This window comes from Melanaphis sacchari, unplaced genomic scaffold (assembly GCF_002803265.2).
Source record: "Melanaphis sacchari strain LSU unplaced genomic scaffold, SCAv2.0 Contig42_pilon_pilon, whole genome shotgun sequence".
Lineage (NCBI taxonomy): Eukaryota > Metazoa > Arthropoda > Insecta > Hemiptera > Aphididae > Melanaphis > Melanaphis sacchari.
Window position 1 is genome coordinate 2,790,075 of NW_020271275.1, and position 25,304 is coordinate 2,815,378.

Here is a 25,304-nt window from a genome sequence, read left to right on the forward strand (position 1 = left end):
GCGACACGCAGCGAACAAGCCTTGTGCTCTTTTTACAGCCTCCAATCTAGCAGATCGTTATTATTATTATTATTATTATTATTAGGGTACGGTTTTTAATGGACTAAAAAAAAAAAAAGCCTTTAAAATAAACTGCTTAATACACGAGTAATTTAAGAAAACTTTGAAAAAAGTAAAATAAAATTTTTAAACAAAAACCGATTTGCAATAATATTTAAATATTTACATTATTTAGCATTATCGCAATTGATGTACTTTTAAAACAAAACGACTGTTTAACTATTTATTTTTTTATACCTAAATAAATGGGACAAAAATTATTTTGTTTGACACACCATCGTACAGTTGCATAAGTTGCAACTTATGGTACAGTTGCACCAGTTATCTGATGCATAAGTAAAATTATCTATGTATTTAAAATAGTTTGATGAAACAAAATAAATAACATTTAGTTTAACTATTACTAATGTAGTCCATAGAAATTTTTTATTTAAATTTATCAATACAATATGTAAATATTTACTCAAACTTTAAAAAACACCCTTAAAATTTAAAAAAAACCAAACTTAAAGTTTTATTTTCAAATTTTTTTGTGTTTAAAATAAACTTTGTTGTTGAGAAGCATTTTTTTTATATTTAGAAAAAAATATGATATTTACATTTAAATCCATGCCCTAGTTATTAAAATAAATGTTTTATGATAGGACGCTAAATATATATCATACTCGATACGTAGCATACATAATTTTATATTTGTTATTTTTGTTCTAATCGCTCGACTTTCAATGACTTCATGATCTTATCAATAATATCAACAACATGATTCCGGCATAATAGTTGTTAACAATAAAAGTATACCGAATTAAACTTAACGTCGTGTATTATATCTATATCATTACATCGTTTAAATATTTAACAATATAAATCACAAACGTAGAGGTTGGATCCTATATTATATATTATTATATTGTTGGCGAAACGTTCGATAACATTTTCAATAATTCTATTTGTTATAACACGATGTATTGTTATAGTACCAACAACCATCAAATATTTATAATATGTCAGTCTGCATAGCATGCTCAAGAATTTCGAATGACTACAGTATATATTATATGAATGCAATTATTACTATATTTAATATTTAAATTAATTTTCCATACCTACCCATCTGACTTTCCCACGCCCTCGATCATTATTCGATTCTGTAAAAAAAAAAATTGAAATACAAATTTTAGTAAACGGTTACAGTTTTATACAGACTTATATCATTATGGAAAAATTTCAAAAATCTAACTTACTAACAACTAACTTCACGTTCTCTAATGGATAATTCTAAAGTCACTACAGTTAATTACCTTAAAATTATGAAAAATCTAATAAAATTCAGTTTGGATTTTATGTACGAATTATTTTTAACTATGAAACGCTCAAGATTCCACCCGTCACTTACGTATTTATAGTTAAACCAATAAATGCAGTAAATTAATATCATGAAAGAAAGGTTTTTACGTTTTTTTCCATGCGATTTTCACAGTTATGGTTATTTATTTTTGTATCCTTACGTGTGTGTACACATTATGACACGACTTTAATGTGATAGGCATTCGTGTTACGTATACTGATCAAAATTGTGTACCTATCAATTCAATACAGAGTTATGCGTGCACGCGTATAATTATAAAACATTAATCAATGTTTTCACGGGAGTTTCTCACGAGTCACGACTAATAAGAAGCTGTTAGTTACTGTCGACACCGTGCACTACGACTATTATATTATGTATGCGTGTACATTTAATACACTAAATTATACAATATTTACTACAGACACTAATTTATTGGTTCATTTAATGTAATATATTACAGTATATAACCATAAATATCCAACGATATCGGTTAAGTAAAAAATATTTGACACCGTGACATAGTTTTAAAAATTGTCAATACATTCGAATTGAATTCAGTTTTATCGAAATTACTGGGTTGAGTCCTAGGATTAGCAAATTTAAATATTTTAATTCGATGAACACGAAACTTCAATTTAAATATAATATTTGAGCCACTTGAAATTGATTTAGAAAACCCTATATGCAGGTAGGTACTAAAATTATAACATACCAACCACCAATACAAAATAAATTATATCAAAATAACTGTATAGGAAAATTTTTTATTAAACTCGTGACCAAACACTGAATTTTTAATTTTAATCATGATACAAGTATACAATATTGAAAAAACTTGGAAAATATATCATGTTTAATAGGATGTCTTCAATCGTAATCATATGTCTTAGATAATAATATATTTTAGTGACTATTGCTGTTATATAAGTGATCTGGTTAGAAAGATTTAGATTTCGTGATAAAGGTCTAATAATCAGTTTTTGGCATCGATATTATTTATTTACCTATACTCAGATAGGAGCAGTAAAAATACACAGAGAAGTTGTATCTATTAACACACATTTGCCTCTATAGGTTTAAATATGTGAAAAAAAATTACATTTTAAATTCTACACAGTTTTAAGAAAGTTATTTTTCGGAAATAACTTCTTTCAGCGCATTTCAAATACTGCATCAGGACGATATATAATAATGGAATCTATACATCGGTGACAGCAGCACACGTTCCAGTGGTTTGTGATAGTGATATATAAAACTAATTTAAAATTTGTGTATAATGTATTTATACAAAATGATCTATTTAACGTGAAACATTTATTATTTTAAGAAAACGTTAACTTGGTATTTTTTTTTTTTTTACATAATTGTAAATATTTGAAAAAAAAAATTATTTTTCCTGATTTAAACATATAATTTTAGTTTAATATTTTGAAATAGTTCGAATTTTAACATGCGTGCTTTCATTAAAAACAAATAATAAAAACATAAATTGTTTAGAAAAATGTTTTTTTTTTTTAACAACTTGAATGTATGTCAAAAAAATATTTTTAAAACATTAATATTTTTTAAATAATGAGTGTCTTACATTAAATTGGTCACTCGGTATATGTACATTTATACTATAGTTGTGGCCCAGAAAAACGTCGTAGAACGCGTAATTTATACGCCACACATACGATTTATAACACATCCGTATATACACGTTACACGTTACGAGTTGTACATTGAAGCGAACCAGCTCAGTTCGCTAAGAGCATATCATAAGATGTACGTATGTATTTGTATTATACTGTATTAATGCCGTCGAATTGGTATGTATATAACGGCGCCATCGCGACGGGACTAGAAAAACATGACCTACATATAATAAACTATTTATATAAACTCGTATATATATATATATACATAAGCACGGAAACATGAGTACCACGCGACTATTTACAACCCTCTACGAAGAAATTCCCGTCGTACTGTTATCCACTTCTATAATACACACACACACATATATATGTACACTGCTCTTACCGAGTCCGTTTTCGGGGCCAACGATCAATTATACATTACATAATATATATTGTACGCATTATTTCGACCACACTTTCCGGGACTGAAGACATTCCGCAGAGATCATATTATTATTATGTGTGGGAAGTCGTGTATAGTGTATATGTTTATTATATTGCACAGAACCAATGACTCTCCGTGTGCTGGTGCAGCCCGGAACGGGATTCTATTAATTGTATGACGTGCATATATATATATATATATATATATATAAATATATTTATTATGTATAAAGTGAAGGATCGTTTAGGCAGGGAAGTGGTGATGGCATGCCAGGCAGGCAGGATATTAATAATATTTAGTCCTTCAACCCACCGCGCCATGTTATTAAAATTCCCCACCGTCCAGTATACAATATTTCTGTGTGTGACTGTGTGTGTGTGTGTGCATATGCGCGCGGAGACTTCAGTTCTATCGGAGGACGTGGAGGTAATTTTATCTGCACAACGGTCTCGGTGAACGTGCGCTGTTTATTAATAACACAAATTAATTCATTCGTATACAACCACTATACGACCAAATTGCCTATAGGTATCTATATAACCTGCAGCTACCATCAGCCATAACGTGAGAATCGATTTAATAATACAATATCCAACTGCGTGTATCATTTCCGTTGATTAAACTCCGTGTTTTCGATATCCGTATAATAATATTATAATACTATATAATTATTTTAGCGTACTGCGTTAATTACAAGTAACAATTCAATACTATTATTCGTTTAACGTTAAAAAGATATACTAAAAGAAACTTGTTATGTATGGCCGCAAAAATATCTCTAATAATAATAATATCGTTTTGGATATACCTATGTATAAAATGTTGTAACAAATACATAATAATATTATGCTAAGAGTATAATATTATTTAACGCCTACACGTTGGTGTACCGAAATTGCCTATACACAGTGCCGGCTAATACGAATACAACAATAATAATAATTTATAACAGTTCTTTCCTTAGTACGTTTGGTCACAATAATATTAAAGCCACCTATTAATGGCTGATTAGCGTAATACCATATGGTTCTTAAAAATAAATTATATATTTTTATGAATAATACTGTAATATTACGCCTATGGAATTCGAATAGAGTTAAAAACATATTTGAAAATAATTAAGAACAATTTTATTTTTGACAAGACAATAATAAATATTACATCGGTTACCAGTTATTATTTATTCGACGCTGTTGGGTGAGCCATCAAAGCCTCTCACCTTATAAATAGTCTGTCACAGACTGCAGTTCACTCTGATAAAAATATATAAGGGTGACTTAAAATCTCGATACAATATACGCCGGAGAACAAGAAAAATCACGTTGTTTCGTATAATATAGGTACATTTACGGTTTGCATGTCGATAACTATAAAATTCGTTCCACTCCGCGCATGTCGCAACAACGGTAATAATAACCAAACCTCGTAATAAAACAAAAACAAAAAAAAAAAATACGATACAACCAAAAGGAAAAATGGTACCAGCTCGACATGTACGCATATTATTAAGGTAATACCTAGGTATGCAACTGTAATAGAATAGGCGTGTTTGCGAAATGTAATACGTAAAACAGTTCGCATAAAAATAATTTAACATCGTCAGACGAATTCCAGTTGCATGCGAATGAAGTGGTAGTAGGTATGTAAGCGGCACTGTCACGACGATTGTTTTTAAGTAAAATTCGGCAAATTTTTCGAAATCTTTGTATTATATCCTAAAATTTGGTATAATATAAATATTTTTTCTAATTTTTCTAATTTATCATATGGCATAATTTAAATATCAGTATAAAATTATATGGGCTTATTTTCTATACTTGCGATAGCTGCAGTAGTATTTAATAATATAGTTAACTTCTTGTTGAAAATACAGTGTGCATGTTAGTTTTCACGAGACGTTTCCATTGTTATATATTTATTATGCATTATGAAATAAAAGTATAACAGATAAGTCGAATTAAATCGATCGAAATCACAAATTTTGATTGTTTATCAATGATTGGCACGATGTTGAACACATGGAATATTTTCAATCTGTTTTACCACAAACACTTAACGTGTTGTGATGGACAGAACCATATAAAAATATATAATAATTGTACAGTATAATAATATAGGTAAATTATTTGTTCTACGTTTGTTAATAATATGATATAGGTATAACGAGTGTTAAATATTCCATAGTTGTGATAATAACAGGTACAAAAAAGATTTCGATTAATATTAAATATCGATTTAATAAAATTAAATATAATATAATACTTTATTATTATATTATATTGAGATATCGATCCTTTTTTTAGTGCTGTGAAAAACTAGTTGTGTATAAATTATATTGTAATAAATAATTAATTGGTTAAGTATTTAACTATGTAAAATTTTGTTTTAAATTTCAAAATTTTCAGCACTTTATAGTAGAGATGAGACTGACAAGTGATTAAGGGACAAGTTATGCAGGTTAGGCAGTGGAAATAAATTATTTAGCCCAAAAATATCAAACTAAAAGAAATTTACTTTTCAATTTATAAATTGTTTTGTTATAATCTATTTAATTTAATAGTCTGCTTTTTAAATAATATAATTTAAGTGATTATTTTTGTTACAATTATAATCTTCATCGATCTTAAATATTTCAATTTATAATATATTCAAAAACATAGAAATATAATTAAAACTTTTTAAACGATAATTTTCAGATTTTTTTTTTTTTGAAAAAGATTTTTTTTTAATATGTGGACTTAATAAGTATTTGTAAAACAATTGTATCACCTCTTAATATTTAAAAATTTATTTCGATAGAATAAAATAATATTCATCATAAACAATCTGCTGTATCTTTATATGTACCTATACTTAAAATCACGCTTGTCTCGACGGATACTATATTTATACTATATATATATGTGTATGTTTGAATAATATAATACTAAATCGTGTACGAATTCAGTTTGTTTGTCAAAAACGATGATCATTATATTATACCTAAATAAATATAATATATTGTTTAATAATTTAAAAATACGTGATAATATTATATTATATTATTATAATATATGGCACTGACGTTTTAACATATCGTTGCAGGGCCCCCAGTAGAGGTCGGAGTCACCATGTATGTTCTCAGTATAAGCTCCGTGTCCGAAGTACTAATGGTACAAATATGACGATAATAATATAATAATATAATACAATAATAATATATATACTGTTACTTTTTTTTTAAATGTTTCGTGTTTTATTTTTGTTTTTTTTTTTTTTTTTTTTTTTTGATAGTAATATTGACAATAATATTGTACGAACGACACAATATTATTATAATTATTGAATATGCATTATTTTATGATGTTTTTGAAGAGTGTTTTCTACATATTATATAATTATTATGCGCATACATTATAATATTTACTACCTATAATATAATATTATATTTCGATGTATTTGGGTTTTACATATTTTTTTGAACAACAAAATGTAATACCAATATCGTCAACTATCATACCTGTCTATGATAATATTATATTATATCGGTATGATTGATATTATATATTGATGCTTTTTTTCGCTTCATCGTTTGAGAATCCTAAACGAAAACGAGTTTTTCCATATTATACCTATACACAAACAACGCGTATACTTTCGTTATTGGTATACTCACTATTATATTAATGTTTCGTACTGTTGCTAAGTGTTCGTGTTGTATTATACATCGAAAGAACGATCACACAATAATTAATAACAATAATAAATTATGATAACAATAAGCGATGCGTTTCAGAATGGGACTAAATGACGTTCCCTGCATGCAAGTCCGTTGCTTTGCCAACCAGGTGCCACTCCCTATTACACATAACATATTAATGACGTTTTCGTTATATATCGCTTATGAAATTATTATTATTATACATTGTTTTATTACGATAAAAATATATATTTATTATTATAGCAGCGCATGACCGGAAGAGCTCGAAAACCGCAGTTCATTGGGCACGGTCGTACAGCAACTAAAATAATAATATAATAATATTGTGGGATGGCGGGGTATATTGCGAATTTGCACCATTTACATAAACAAAATATTATTTAACATAGAATTCTTTCTACAAGACTTTAATATAATATTCGATTTATGCCCTGTATATAATACATTATTATGAACACCAACGATACTGTGCTTTGTGGGTAGAATATTATATTACCTATATGGGATGATTAACTTTTTCCGTGTATGTACCACGATTGCGAACGTTTTTTTTTTATTATTTTAGTTTTTACTACCCGCATCCTCATCCAAACGACCTTGCTGTGTTTTATTTGCTTATTTTGTTGTTGTTGTACTGTTATTATTTCTATGTACCTGAGCTTACATCATATTTTATTTAGTTAAAATGTGCGAAAGTATGACATGGTTTTAGTGAAACTAAAGCCGATTTTTACAAATCTATTTTCTAAAGGTAATAACTGTGGTATTTTTTGTTGGGTTCTTCACTCGTCTCATGATTTACTGTGGTTCTTCATATCACTAGTTGTATCTGATTTTTTTTTCGTTTTGGCTAATAAAACTAGGTAGATCAAAATTATAATTAATGTTATTATATATAATTATATAAAAACGTATTATACTGTTCATTGACTATCATAAACTTATTTCCACCATTTGACTTAACAATAATATAATACATTGAACGTTGTGACAGAGTGATATTTTTAAGTAAAAATAGTGGATCTCATTCGAAAATTAAATTTTAATACGTAGCTTCTTGCTACAGGACACTTTTTAAATGATATACAAATCTAAATAATTTAGTATTATATAATTTAATCCTCGGGTATACTTGAAAGTTTTAAAATTCATGATTTGAATAAAGTTACTATCAAAGAAAAAATAGGAGCGAGTGTGATTTACCAATCACACTAAAGAGGTTTAGAGTGAATACGAGAGCTTAATTATATTTATATTACTCTCGGGAGTATCCACGATCTGTCGTAGTTCAAAGTCTCCGAGTGAGTGTATAAAAATTAACACGATTGGACAACGTACACATAGTCGTGTAGTGAGCAAAAAAATTTTATTTTCCTTACTTTCTCGTCACACAAACCATACAGTCCAACATTTTTTTGAATAGATTGTATACAAATAAAATGTACCGTAAAACGTTCGCAATCGCGTTTCGTCCATCAAATACAAGATGCGCACTTAATGTTTACAAAACGAGTAAAATATAATATTGTTTTGTGTACAATATTTACAACGACATGCGTGTAATATTCTATACTTCATGTTTCTAGTGGCTTGCGCTGTAGACGACGCGATATTTGATACTTACGTTATTTACAAATGTATATTTATTTATACAGTTACTATTTCGCAGGTAGATATATATAACTTCAATAATATATATGTATAGCATATTGTATATTGTGTGTACGATATATTATTGTTATAAAATAAGTGACTATTTGCTTCGTGAGTTCTGAATTGAATTCGAATACAGTTTCCCATTACTATAATATTATTATTTATATATATATATATATTATGTATTGCAGTATAGAAAGTATTTTTTTTTTTAACGGTACTGAACAATATCTTATCCGCATATTGTATATTCTATTACGATCCCTTCGCTAGGTTCACGTCATGCATATATAATTGTCGAATGCCATACGTCAATCGAATATATTATTTGATAAATATCGCCAGAAAACCACACCCTGTATAATATACATCATTTTATGTATGTATATATATATTACTGTTAAAATATGAAACCAAGTATAACTATTTGTCCCATTCTTAGTTTTCGATTTAAAATATTAATTTTAAAATATACACATCGTTAACTAATTGCAGAAGATTAAATACAGAATTTAAAATGAGAGATAGTGGAATATCTACCTACTGTTTATTATTACAATATTCACTTTTGCTGACATTTTGAATCATACAGTTCTTATAAGTGTAATAAATATTGTAGGAGTGAATAAAACCAATATGTTCATACATCATATGTTCGTTATGATATACGTATCAATGCGTACTGTCAATTGTAGAAATATTATGTATTTTACTGTCTGGACGCATAATGTATAAATATTATTGTTATTAAATAACAAATATATTCAATCGTCGGATCAATTATCAATAATCTGAACTATTTATCAATTATTTTACACGTCACTCAAATTAAATTTTATCCTAATTACTTCCAATGTACACAATATAACTGAACAATGGTGGGGAGTTTAAGGCTTTGAGTTAAATTATAAATTATAACATAGTTTATCATCTTCCTTTAGCACTAACATAACATATAATATGTATATATAACTGGTACATATAGTTGGTGGTTTTTGTATGCTACGTACGGACCAATAAATAAAATATTGATAGATACAGATAAACTGCGTAGTCAACATGGTTTGTGTAAAATTGCTTTTGGTGACAAGAAAAACATATTACATTGCATCCCGAATGATGGCGGTAATCGAATTCTTACGTTTAAATTCGATTCCCTGAAGATACCTAAGTAGTAACGAATACATCAGTTTAAAAATTTATGCTGCGACGTTTCACGGTATTGAAGTGGTGTTCAACTGCTGCAGATAATGCATACAACATATTGTACGTATATTTTGAAAATTATTATAGAATTTAGAGATTTACGACAAGCGATCTTTTATTTTTTTGTTTCAAACAAACATACATGACAACTTGAACAGTTCTAATCACCCATTTTTCCACTTGGAGTTTACAATATTGTATTCTACCTAAAATTTTTACATCACGGTTACTTTAGACTTATTTAAATATGAGATTATCTTAACGTCTAAGATATTATCAATAAAACCAGTAAGTATCATTTTTACACAATGGTTCAAGTGAAAAAAAATCGTAGGGTAGAGATAGACCAAAATTATTCTAAAATTTATGAACGTCTATGAACCAATTTTTTTTCTTGTAGATATCATATTATTTGAATCATAAATACATTTTTTATTTTTTTAATAACAATGTATTTTGGAATAGGTAAAGTATTTACATTCTGTGAAATCTGTATCATAGTGTTTGAAAATTGGTATTTAAACTTTTATAGTAATGTGCGTAATTATTCAATTCTATAATACTCGTATTATTAACTATCTTTATAAAATCCACAACTATTAAATAAAAGAAACTCGAATAAAAATACACAATTTTAAAAAATTCTGATAAAAATAATTATTTTCCAAAACTATATTACAATATTTTTTAAATATAAAAGTCATTACTGCGAAAAAATACGGTGAAACACTCAATGTATATAATGTTACGCATGTATAATATATCATGACGCACCGAAATGTCATCATAAACAGTTTCGACGATTTATTATAATATTTTCTATTATATGTACATGTAGCTGTTGTCAGATCATTGAAAAAATAGTCGTTTTAAAATATTCAAAAAATAACAGCACTAAAGGATAAAATATTATTAAATATTTTATATAGGTACTTGCAATTCAATACCCAAGAAAATGAATTGAATCAATGATGGGTTTGCAAGTCAGTGAATTTATTTCTTTTCTACTTTAATAACGACTCGAGCTCATATGTATGATATAAGACAGTAAACACATAATACTATGTTTTCAGTATAGCTTAAAAAAATTGACTTGTGTCAAATATATTTCAAAAGGTTCTGAATTAAATGAGTTAAGTTTTTTATTACATATTATGTTCACGGTTATTTTTTTTTTAATTATTATACAAGTTCTTACATTATATTTAAATTAAAATATTTATAAATATTTCGATTTTAACACGACTGTCGCCAATTGTTAGTGATTATTATCAATATAGTTTATCTGATTTCGTGCAACGAATAATAATCGTAAAACCACATATTATTAGGTATAACTACGAATTAACTATTTATTTAGAAATAAATAGTTTTAAGCCTATGTTTGATTTTTCATCGATGATAAACATTATATTTCTAATTATTTAACTATTTTAATAATTATACTGTTCACTTAGTGTTTTACATTTTTAAAACAAATAAACGACTCGAATTTTATCAATAAGATTCATCTACCTACTTATTTTATCCTTTTTATTTCATAACAAGCAATTTTTGAAGATTTCATGTATCACATTTTAAGATATTTAACTACGGTTAACGGAATATAAATCAATACTGCTATTCATCAACATTTTTAACACTCTTTACTGCGTTATAACTAACTTACAGTTGATATTATATTTTATCTATACGTATAATACATTATATATTCTATGAATAATAAAATATGGGTAGTAATGTTCGTAGGAAATTTTTGACTTCTTAAAATTTAATTTTTTAAGCATTTCTGAAAATATTATACATATACATTTTATACACATTATAATAAGATTTTCACACCATGAATATTATTAATTATACAAAATATTTATTTTAAAATTCGAACACAATTCCTGTACCGAAAATAAACGTTGTGCTTAGGTTTTATTTCAAATTTAAGAAATTTTAAAAATATTAAAAAATGTATTTTATGATTAATATGAGTATGGTTACTGCAGTCGTTGTAATAAAAGTACAGTAGGTATAATAATATATTCAACGCGTTCGTGTTAATAGAAGTGTCCTGGTTGGTCCAGCGTTCGTTTGCATTTTGAGTAAACCCCTAAATGTATTATTACCTACAAATTATTATTTCAGATGGTACCGCAAGCGTGTGTCACCTTGCCTATGATAATATTATTGATACGCCTAATATTATATATATTATTATACCGTTGTGTTTTCGCTGCCAAAGGTAATTCGAAATTCGGAGCTTTAAAATAAAATGTATACATACAGGACCTTTTAAATTTTATTTGACAAAAATGGTGGAAATCATATAAGAACAGACATAATCTACACTATATTTTTGTCACATGTAATTTTGTAGATTTCGTATATACTATATCTTGTATAATAACCGATGTTTTCAGGCAACGTAAATATTGTAAAACGTGTTAGTGAAAAATAATAAAAATAATCGAAATATTATATTACAATTACTAAACGCCAATAGTAATTGTTTTTATATGCTTGAGAATTTGTTTTCAATATTCAGTAATTATGTACCCACAAACATAATAATATGATTTACTCAATGCATCACAAAGACTCGTATTACAAATATAAAGATAATAATAACTTATTGTAAAGATATATCTTAATTATTTTTCACAGTGAGCATCGAATTTCGAATATTCCTTTATACATGTCATTTGCGCTGAAAACGAATGGTAACAGACCGTTTAAAAGAGTAAAATGTGTGCAATATTATACTTTTGTAAAGTAGTGAAACAATATACACGATATTACGATATTATTGTTTTTGGTGTTTTCGATGATGGTTTTTATTACATTATATATATATATTTTTTTTGTATTTTGATTTGGTTTTTCTACGGCTCCTTAAATCCTTATTATTTAATATATATAATATTATATATTATACCACACTTGTTATTCAAAATTGAATGTCCGTCAGCAGTAAAATGCGTGTGTGTGTATAAATATCTTATATGTATATAGAGTATACACGTAACAAAATGGCAACACACATAAATAAAACGAAAAACAAAAAGTCCGAATGTATAATTAATGACTAGGATTATACATCAACATATACATATTACATAATATATACATATATTATAATATATGAAACTATATACGCATATATACAGAGTGATCCGTTTAACTGGGTATACTGATTTCCCAAGTCATGTTTTATGTTTGTTTTTTTTTAGTATAAAAATTATTTTATAACATTTTTATGCTATTTTAATAATTACAAAAATGTCTAATTTTTATTTTGATAAAACAAATAAATACAATAAATCATTTTAAAAAACCAATCCAAAACAATCTATAAGTGTTTTTTTTAAATTTATAATCAGATACACGATACTTTTACAAAAATTTAAAATATAAAATTTATATAGAATACTAGACACATTTTTTCCTTTTCAATAATTATAAGCATTTTTAGTCTAAATGAAATTTAAAATTACAGTTTTTCGTAAAGCTATTTATAGTATACTGCAATAACTATATATTATGTAATTTAAAATGGGTTTGTTCCTTATTTGAGTAGGTATCATTATTATGTTTTTCTATCATAACAAATATAAAATGAAAGGATGCTTTTAAGTATATAGTTTTTTTTTTGAATTCCGTTATCTTAAAATTATTATACATTAGATAGGTATGTGAAAAAAAAAAAACCTGTTAACTGAAAAAAATTAAAAAACAATATATTTTTTTACTGTTTTGTATTTAAATATTAAAACCAAATTTAATAGTTATAAGTTATAACTTATAATAAACTGTTTTATGTTGTAAAATGCAAAACATTATTTATAAAACTATGATACTAAAATAATACAAAAATCGCTTTACGATTTTCAAGGTTTTTTTTTTTAGAGTTGGGCCAAAATGTTTTGTCTTATTTTTGGTTAATCTACTATAATATATATAGGGTTGACTTCACGTAAAAATACTATGTTTCTTCAAAAATGCAAATTGTTGACTTGGAAATTTAGTGCCTCCGGTTAAATAGTTTACCATGTAGTATACAATTTATACATTATATAAATGTAATTTGTGTATGTGTGTGTGTGTGTGTATGTGGTATATAATTTCGATTAGTCCATGCAAAGGCTGTGAAATAATACTATACGGCCGATTAAGTTTGAATATAAAATATACGTTGGTGGTGTTGTCGCGTGGGAAGCGTTTTGCATGTTTTGCTCGGCTAGACGCGGGTGGCATCGGAAGGGTTGGCCGGTAAACGAGCTCGATTCATATTTTGATTTATTTATTTATCGTTATTTTTTCAGTAATATTTTTTTCTCTCGCCCTTCCCGAATATACTCGGACCACCCGGCGTCGTTTCCGGGCGCCACAGATAAGTCTCACCGCTTTAACCCAGGCACATAATATAATTGGTCATCCCCCGGAAATAACAGTGTATAATATATTATAATATACCTACAACATGCTGCGCTATATAATTATTATACTCGAACATACATAATATATGTGTTATTATTTTAAACAAAGTTTACGCTCAACGACCTTTATTGTCGTCCACCGCATTGCGTTATCACGGGAGAGCGGGCCAATAAAGTATACCACTAAATGTAAAACGAGGTGGAGAAAAGGGCAAACGTTATAATTTTTTTTTTTTCGGAAAACCTTCCAAAAACTCGTTCATTTTTTCAGCAAAGGTCACATCCGTTTTAGCGTTTGAATTTCAATGAGTTTATTCGGCTTGTGCACCAGTGGCAGATCCCACCTACAACACACGAAATTCAACTGAATTTTATTATATTATTTTTTCGTCCGTTCTATAAAATAATAACAGTTAGTAGTAATTTTAATATTAAATTATAAAAATATTATTATCTGTGACGATCAATGAAATAGTCAATCGAAGTTATGACATTATATATTCACAATGTATCTACATAGTTGTGAATACAAACTTATTACCTAGTAAATAAAATATTGATATGTTTTCCAGTAAAAACAATAATACGATTTTTAGCAGTATCGTACTTACGTCGTTATTTATGAAAATAATATTATAGTTTATAGTGCTTTTATCTCTTAAAAATTTAAAAAATATTTTTTTACCATTAAAAGACATAATATCATATTATACATTAGAAGCAGGTGCGTAGCCAGGATTCATATGTAGGAGGGGTTTTAAAACTGAATATAATTAGATAAAACTTGCAACACTTGCAATTACATAATAATTATTTTAAACGTCATAACTATTTACTAAATCAAGAATAGTTTGAAATCATAGCTACAGAAAAATAATGATTTAATTATAAACAATATTATAGTTATGAATTTATTTAAATCTTAATCAAAATTCTTTACAATGGTGTATATTGCTTAAGAATTTTCGATTACTGAAATACTACAATTTCTAACTGAACAGTAGTGATACAAAAAAAAAAAATAAAGCCGTAATATTGTGAGGGTGAGGTGCATTTCTTTGCAAACAATCCCAGTAAATGTATAACATCATGGTAACATATTATTTAGGCATAATCCGAAAAAGCAAAACGAAAACGTGGTTAGAGTTAAAACAGAGTCCGTAACGTTTTCAACGCCTATGAACCCTTTCAAAAACCCCTTCCATCTGGCTACGTAAATGCATATACAGTTATAGACTAGTAAAAATTCAGATACTAATTATAGCAATCAACGGTGAAATAGTTGTTTCCCTCTATATACATACTTTATTAAAACGTTTTCACACCATTTAGCTTTCATTATAATAATATATTGTACTATGGATGTTCCGTGCTAGCCGACAAATGGTGCATGGTCAATTAAAATTGCATGTTCAACGCATGTTAGATAAATTGCACGACACGCAACGTTTGAATATCACTGTACTTAATAAGAGAAATAAATGGGCATTTTACCAAACCCACTTACGCAAGTCCTTGGCGTGCAATTTTGAATTTAGGCTTGCTAGCTGCATGTAAACACATTTTTATTTTTTAGTTTACAAACAATAATAATATACCTAGTCTACGTTAAAATTCATATTAATTACTACGTGTAAATTATTATTATATAGTGTAGTACACTTCGTGTAAATCATTATAATTTCATTGTAAAATTAAAACTATTTTCATCATCAAAATGCAATATAAACATAATAGTTTCCTAGTCGTAATACTAACATTAATACGTCGAGTATTTGAAATCAAAAAAGTCTACTATTAAGTGTTTTATGATAATATTTCAAAAACAGTTTAATTATTGTGTATCATAATTTCATATTATATAATTGAAATTAAAAAAATTAATTTGTCAAACACGCTTTAATATTATAATTATTAATATTTTGCTTATTACCAGGGACGGATTTACATATGTAGTGGTACCAAAAAAATAAACATACACCGTGTTTTTATTATTAAATTTAATTTGATATTTTAAACTTGCTACTTACTTATTTAATTAATTTACATAATAGTAAATTATAAAAACATTCAAATCGTATAAGTTAAATCATTTGAAGTTACGTTATTTAAATATATATTTCCTTAACATAAATGTAACTTAAATTAATAAAATAGAATAGAAAAAAAATTTTTTTTTTTTTATAAAAATTAATTTTGAATAGAAAAATAGAGTCATATAAGTTAAAATTTATTACATATTCTGTATTTTCCGTCAAACAATTTTAAAACTGTGGATATTCTGGATCTGCAGCTCACTCAGTTACCCCTTCGCTAAATCCGGCCCTGTAAAGTTAATTATCCTGTGAAAGGTTTGAAATACTCGACTTATTATTGTATTTGGTTTATCAGTGCAATAAAACTAATCGTTTTCGTTGTTTTTTTCCCGCATCGAAAATATAGGACTTCACGTTAGATTTCTACTTCAGACAATTCTGGACCGATCCCCGGTTGGCGTTCACTAAACGGCAGGGTGTTGAGACCCTATCTGTGGGATCAGAGTTCATAAAGAACATCTGGGTGCCCGACACGTTCTTCGTCAACGAGAAGCAGTCGTATTTCCATATAGCGACCACCAGCAACGAATTCATCCGGATACACCATTCAGGGAGCATAACGCGGAGCATTCGGTAAATATTACGACTATTAGATTATTATTATTAATTTCATTTTTTTATACATATATATATATATAAGAAAAGCGCAAAAAAAAATAACAATGTTAAAAATGTAGAACGATAACATAAGATTATAGTTTATATACAGTATAATATACAAATGTACAAGCTAAAATGAAAAATTTTATGAGTTCATGGTTTATATTGTACGTAAGCCAGATAATTGTAAAATCGTCGAAATAGTTAGCCTAAGAAATTGAGTTACATAAACGTATTATAATGTTAACGGGTATAAATAGTAAGTATGTCGAAAATTATGAGTGCTAGAAATGTTGGAGAGTCCATTTCATTTTACCAGTTTGAAAATCAGATAGAAATTCAAGACTTGCGGCTTATCTGCGATCAGCAAGATTTAAAATCTTTGCGGAGATGTAATCTAGTCAGATTTTGGGAAAAATATATCAAGAGTATAGATGCAACCACTCGTAGGAATAATCTGTGAACTCTTGTCATGATAAATATACTTACCTACATCATAATATTGTGATTTCAAATCTTCCGATTACAAAAACAGAAAAAACGCATATTATTGTATACACAAAGATACATAAATTATGATTTTCACGCCGTCATAAATAATAATATATATTATAGTCTATAGTAGGTACTTTGAAAGTTATTGTCTATATCATATTATTGGTATATATTACAATTTGCAGTATCTATATATTATATTTATTGGGGTGGTTCTCGTGGTACGTAAGTAACTTTTTTGTTTATGTTATTTCGATATCGTGTTTTCCTTAATGCTTGTAACGATAATATATATTTTGTATGAAAGATTTTAGAACACTACGTGGAACAGTAGGTACAGCGCTGTTTAAAGTCTAGAATATTTCGTTTTCCAGTGAAATTGCAAAAAACTTGTTTTCTTTTAAATCAATTAGATTTTCATATTGTAGTGAGAATAGTTGTATCATAAATGTGTTATACAATATATTATATAATAACTATACAAATAAATATTTATTATTTTTTTTTAAATTATTCAATATTTGTTTATAAAACTGAAAAAATAACATCAAGTATAATTTTGACGTATATTATTAGTATAAGCCATAAGATTTAAAGTTTATTTGAGGAAGTTTTAAATGGGATCAATCGCTCTCGTCATCATCTGCCGCTTAAATACACATTTCAGTGCAACTACGCGAGTATAGGTTATCCGTGTCTAAAATAGATACATATAGTATTTTGAAAATGAGTAATTTTACTATAAAACATACAATAATTGTATCGCCCTACATAATTTTGTACTTGCCGTTCGTAAAGTAACCTTCGTCGTAATACATCGCCTGTAGAAACGTTCAAGTCGTACACGTTTAATGTAATATTATTATACGTATTTCACGAAACAGTTTCGTGCGCATTGGCAAGACAATGATTGAATTATAAATACATACATACTCGGGCCGAACATGTTTAATATATTATGCTACCTACCCAATAGCTAACGTTGTACATATTGTATAATATATTACTACAATATACGGTCCCAGATGAGCGCGAAAATACGATATGTCATGGATGTGTGACGTAACTGATGTATTTTAATGGTAATTTAATACTATTATAGTATACTATATATACTATTATAATAATTGTCGTGATGCGCATTTGTGTACTTCCATACCTGTATAAAATAATGATTGTAATAATACCTATATATATATATATCGTTTTCCATGTTGTGTACAGTTTGACGATCACCGCGTCGTGTCCCATGAACCTGCAGTACTTCCCGATGGACCGACAGTTGTGTCACATCGAAATCGAGAGCTGTAAGTGTCTATGCGTATCAACTTTATACGATGCATCTTTTATTATTTTAAATATTTTATAATCTATCGTTATCGTATGATAACGACAGCAAACAAAAATCTATCTGTACATTTTTTTTTTTCATTTTTTTTTTTTTGTTAATTTCGGTATCCTTCTACCCAGCAGACAGCACTGAGCCACGTGCCCGAGGAGAGAAGGACCAGGCACATTGCACCTAAACTATATTATACAAACAAAAATAAAATAAAGCTACGCTATATAACAATATATTATTATCAATAAACTTTTGCCATACAACCATCACGCGAGTATTATTTTATTAAATGATTCTCTGACGTTTTACAATAATTTACAACGCGCACGCATCACAATATATACCGCATTATATGATTTGTTTTGTTTTTTTACTAAATAATCAATACAGGAAGATCAATTTAACGTAAGACAATCATTATTTGAGAAAACACTAACAGTTTAAAAATATTAAAATAACTTTAAGTCATTAAAATTCAAAGAAGAATATTATTCGAAGTATTCCGATCTATAAAAATCAAATTTTAGACAAGTAGTTCATTGGTTATTATAGTTATTTTAATTCTAGATGAGCAGAGTACTGAATCAATATTTTTTGGTAACGCCCGTTATATTTCTTTATAATATGATAAACTCCGCTCATCTAAACTATAAATTCTTATAACTTATAATAAATAATTTAAAATGCATACTGTCATTAAAAAAAAGTATACAATTTAAAAAATGAAACACAATAAAAAATATAATTATTATACTAGAATTTATGTACATTTATGAACGCATATTTTTTAAATGTTGTTCTTAACGATCGAAATATATGTAAAAATAATATTTCTGAATAACTATGTTAATAATTTTTAAAATAATGAGTGTTTTACGTTAAATGAATCACCGGTATAAAATAACTTTTATTAAATTCGCACACCTAAAAAATATGCTACATACACACACACACATAAGACGATGCTTATATTACGCATACATATTTTATACTTAATAATAATTACAAAAATAACAAGAAAAATTAAATTTCAAATGCTATTTATGTAAAGACTTATCTTAAAATTTTGCGCGCGTCACATTATCATCGTTTGCGTTGCGACGACTTGTGGTGAGTGACGCGCCACGTGCGGCGTTCTGCGCGTACTGATGGTTTTTTGTTTTTCATTTTTTTTTTTTTTTTTTTTTTTTTGTCACGTCATTTCACAGTCGGTTATACGATGCGTGATATCCGGTACAAGTGGAAAAGTGGTTTTAAATCGGTCGGGATTAGCAACCAGGTGCAGTTGCCGCAGTTCCGAATTCTCGGGCACAGGCAGAGGGCCACCGAAATTAACCTATCTACAGGTAGATTATTGACACGCGACCTAACCATCACGCACACGCGACTTTTAATCACGTGATTACACATAATTACAATAAATAACGTATAAAATATTGTATAGATTTTTACTATGTATACATGAACGTAAGATTTACGACGTGTGATCGACACGCGTACCTATACAATTGTATACAATATTAATTGATAGTAATACGCCCAATGTCATAATAATTATGTGATATACAAAATAATATATTAATACATTGTTCGATATTCTGTCGAGCGCGTGCCCGACACGTGATGGGTGGGTCTCTGGCTCCGAAGACAGGTCTAAACGTTAGAGGTGTGCATTTGTAATTTCCCCAGTTGGTTATACGATGAGAGACATCCGATATAAGTGGAATGAGGGACCGAACTCGGTGGGCGTGTCCAACGAAGTGTCCTTGCCTCAGTTTAAAGTGCTGGGACATCGGCAGAGAGCTATGGAAATTAGCCTGACAACAGGTAATGTTTTGAACGAAAAAATATTTCCAACGCAAGTATAATAGTAATAATGAATAAAAATTGTATTGCAACGTAATAGTATTGTTTTTGGTGTTTTGACGTCAACGTATATAATGTTAGAATTATTTGATAATAATACTCAGTTGTAAAATAACGTGCATACAATTATATAATTATGTACGTTATAACAAACTTAAATTTTCAACAACTTTCTGGAAAATGAACTGCCACGTAATTATATTATCATCAACAACAGTAGTAATTGAGTATTCTGCCCTCCTGAAAAAACGCAGTACATGGCAAATTTGGAAAGAAAAAATTGAAGACATTTCATGTTTTTTCGACTAAATGACCACCACCATTAGCCTACCACCATAAAATGCAGTTTGTGTGACATATCCTGTGATATAATTAAAAGTATTTTTGTAAAATTAACTTTTTTCAAATCTTATATTGTTTACTTGATATTATTTACAATGATTCTTTTTGCTATAACATTAATTTACAGTATTCACACGCACTAATGAATCAAAACACATACTTGAATATCTAATTAGATACAATTAGTACTTATCAAACATATATATTAAATCATTAATTCGTTATCTACACTTATGAGTATATTGGTTAATGGCAAATCACATTTTACTGTTACAGAGCTACTGCAAAAAAATATTTGGTTAACGTATTATATTAGAATATTGAAATAGTAAATATCACTGAAAATCTTAATTTAATATATAATATATATTATGTATCGATATCACTTATTATTAACAACTCCCACATTATGATTTGCAAAAAACAGCGAAAAGAATATTTTTAAATTAGAAAACGTATATATCAAAAAATTGTTTTTCCGACAACGTTGATTTATGGAGATGTATTTCGTTCTATTTAGGAGGGCAGTAATCAATTTATATAACCGATAGTCTTAGTAGGGTATACGTTACAGTGCCGTCATATTTTATAATATAGCTATATAAGCCACAAAAAATGGTAGTAGTCAGGGCTCGAGATCGGTTAATCGAAAACCTCTTAAAACCTTGGTTTTTTTTATTTAGCATCACCGAAACCGCAACTAAAATTAAACGCTTAAAAAACATAGTTAAACCATTACTTAAACCCAAAAACTGAAAAACTGTTTACAAAACTTAAGAATTAAAAAAAAAAACTTCTCATAAAACCAAAAACGTTTAAAGTGAAAAGTGAAAACTCATATTGGTTGATTCCAATGTTTTAAAAGTTAATTGCAAATTATTACTTTTACAATTTTAATTAAAATAAGTAATTTTATAAGAAGTAAATACTATTTGTATTTGAATTTATTAATAAAAATCTTTATTATGTAACGAAGTAAAATGTATTTATTATATTTCTGTTATTACTATCATTACGATAACAATATCACGAAGGTTTTATATCACTACATTTAACTGTGGTTATTTTAGATATTTCTCTGTAAGCCTAAAGGTCACAGACCCCAGTATAGGCACTAAATATAGTATATTTCTGTCCCTCTACCCTACAACTGAATTATTATGCATATTTTGTGTTTTGTTAATATTTACTATGAACATAATATTATAATATAGCATTTTAAAGTTTGAGATAATAAATCTTTTATAAATAATAAATATCTAATCTATAGTGATTACTACCTTATTAAGAACAAGGATCAAAAAACCCAAACCAAAACTAAAATATCGAAAAAACCATTCTTGAAACCAAAACTAAAAAATATCAAATACTGATATTCACATAAAAATTTCAAAATCCGTACTTTCAAATCGATTTAAACCTGATTAATTTTAAAACGGTTTCGAGCCCTGGTCATAGAACATTTTTAACTATACCCGAATCCAACTTGCACGTCCATTATGCTAATTATACGCTATACAGGTAACTATTCGAGGTTGGCTTGCGAGATCCAATTCGTGCGATCCATGGGCTACTATCTAATCCAAATCTACATACCCAGCGGACTGATCGTCATCATATCTTGGGTGAGCTTTTGGCTGAACCGAAATGCCACGCCAGCCAGAGTGGCGTTGGGCGTCACCACTGTGTTGACCATGACCACGCTCATGTCTTCTACAAACGCAGCACTGCCGAAGATATCGTACGTGAAATCGATCGACGTGTACTTGGGCACGTGTTTCGTCATGGTGTTCGCTTCGCTGTTGGGTTAGTGTGCAAAACGACTGTTATCGTTTTTATTGTGTAATACGTTAACGGCATTTTAATGACTGTAACTAGCCGTTTTTCTCAAAAAATGAGATACAGTATTCATTTACTACTTTTCCCCGCTGTCCGTTTACCATCGCATTAAAAATGAGAAATTGTCGCCCTTTTTATTTATTTGAATAGGTACTTACAATTTTTCAATTTATTTTTATATAAAGGTAAAAATATCAAATATGAATTAAATTAAAATTAAAAACCGTTATGATAAAGTTTAGTATTAAATTAGTTTTTATAATAATTTAGAATTACTATACAACAACTTAAAGCTATGCCAATTACGTATATACGATTTTCAATTATATTTTATGATACCTTATACCACCTAATGCCGTAAAACATTATTCGTTTTTGACAGAGTACGCTACTGTCGGGTATATGGCGAAGAGGATACAGATGAGAAAAAATCGTTTTCTTGCCATACAAAAGATCGCTGAACAGAAGAAAGGCGGCCATGACACACTCGGCCACGTGCATTCTCATCAACAGCCGCGCTCCAGTCATGGAAACATGTCCGGTCACAGTACGATGTCCGGCCACAATACGCTTTCCGGCCACAATACGCTCTCCGGCCATAATACACTCTCTGGCCACGGTACGCTGTCACACGGCTTGTCTAGTCACGGCTTGCCATCTTCCCACGGGACGATGGCGGGTTATGGTGGACACGACAGCCACTCTCGGCACAGTCATGGCGGCCACGGTGGTCACAGCGGCCAACTCCTTTCTGGGGACATGGATCACCTGCCCAGACAAGCTGTAAGTGTCTTTGTGCCAAGTGATTTTTTAACCGGAAAAAGATAGGTTCTATTAAATGACTGCTGCCATATTTTTCCTGAGTCAAATATATTCCTGACAAGATTAATTTTACGGTTAAAGTTCTAAAATGTTTGATACAGCGAGTAACAAAAATACATATTGTTTAAATATAAACATAGTTTTGCTGTAATTGAGTAATATAATATGCTTCAATACAATGTGTGTAGCATAGTGGTCTATTACAAGTTCAATAAGTCTATAATAAAGTTTAAAATTTCATTTTTTTAAACAAAAATTATTGATAAACATTACCATATATTTAGGTAGGTATATACTTGTAATTTTACGTTACACGTCCATTAAATAAAAGGTTTTTCTGCTTTTAGCTTAATATATACTCTAGTTATGAACTGCTCCAAGTTATAAATAAAAAAAATGTCTTAAAATATTATAATTAGTTGTATAATTATTTTGGTTCTCACAATTTTTATCATGTAAGGCTATTTATAAAGAAAATTAATGATAAATTTCCAATGTTTTCTGAATCTTATACTTAAACTAAAATTTGAACACATACGAATAACGCATAATGCATTTAATTACAATTGTGTACACCCCCTTTCCCAGAAACATATAATGAAGTATTCATTTTGAGATCTACAATCATTGTTGTAACAACATCACTGTAAGGTTTCTCATTGGTTCCAGAATGTGCGCTTCAAGGCTCACGATTCAAAGAACTATCTCAAGGGTGGATCACTGGAAAACACTATCAACGGTCGCGGGGACGACGACGGCAACATTACCCCATTGCAACCGCAACACGTCATGCACCCCAACAAGGACATCAATAAGCTGTACGGAATAACGCCCAGTGACATTGACAAGTACTCAAGAATTGTGTTTCCGGTGTGCTTCGTGTGCTTTAATCTTATGTACTGGATCATTTACCTACACATCAGCGACGTGGTGGCCGACGACCTAGTGCTGCTCGAGGCGGACAAGTAGACTTATTCATAAATTTGCGCCACACCGATGATAACGACATCAATGACTTGATAATATATTTATATTATAATACAATACTATTATAAAATATAAAATTTTTATCTAGGTTTAGTATAAGAGCTCAACTACAAAAAATACTGCATCCCGAGTATATTAAATTATTATTATTATTATTATTATTATAGTAATTATTGTACGATTATAACATTATTATTAAATGATTATTAGGGCCGAGAATTATATGCCCTAAAAACTAACTAAACAATATTCATGATGATATGCCCTAAAAATTAACAAATTATGCCCAAAAATATGCTCTAAGAAAAAAGTAAATTCTAATGTAGTTATATGAAAATATTTTAATACCAACGTTTGATATTAAATTAATTACTTTTTGAATACCTTGATTTTTACCTATGATATCTAATGATAAAAATGTGATCTTTAAAATAAAAATGGTAAATAA

The 25,304-nt window shown here is 28.4% G+C and overlaps 1 protein-coding gene across 2 annotated transcripts in view; it reads left to right on the plus strand.

Moving 5' to 3' along the window:
• LOC112597629 (gamma-aminobutyric acid receptor subunit beta-like) overlaps positions 1-25,304 on the plus strand; it is a 55,155-nt gene extending 29,851 nt beyond the window's left edge. Inside the window, exons 3-9 of one of the 2 annotated variants that reach the window (XM_025343748.1) lie at positions 6,560-6,627; positions 16,910-17,136; positions 18,883-18,965; positions 20,690-20,827; positions 22,730-23,014; positions 23,430-23,830; positions 24,539-25,304. In XM_025343748.1, coding sequence (XP_025199533.1) covers positions 6,560-6,627; positions 16,910-17,136; positions 18,883-18,965; positions 20,690-20,827; positions 22,730-23,014; positions 23,430-23,830; positions 24,539-24,838 — 1,502 coding nt within the window. In that variant the 3' untranslated portion in view covers positions 24,839-25,304. The remainder of the gene's footprint in view (positions 1-6,559; positions 6,628-16,909; positions 17,137-18,882; positions 18,966-20,689; positions 20,828-22,729; positions 23,015-23,429; positions 23,831-24,538) is intronic. The other variant, XM_025343747.1, reaches the window with a different exon arrangement.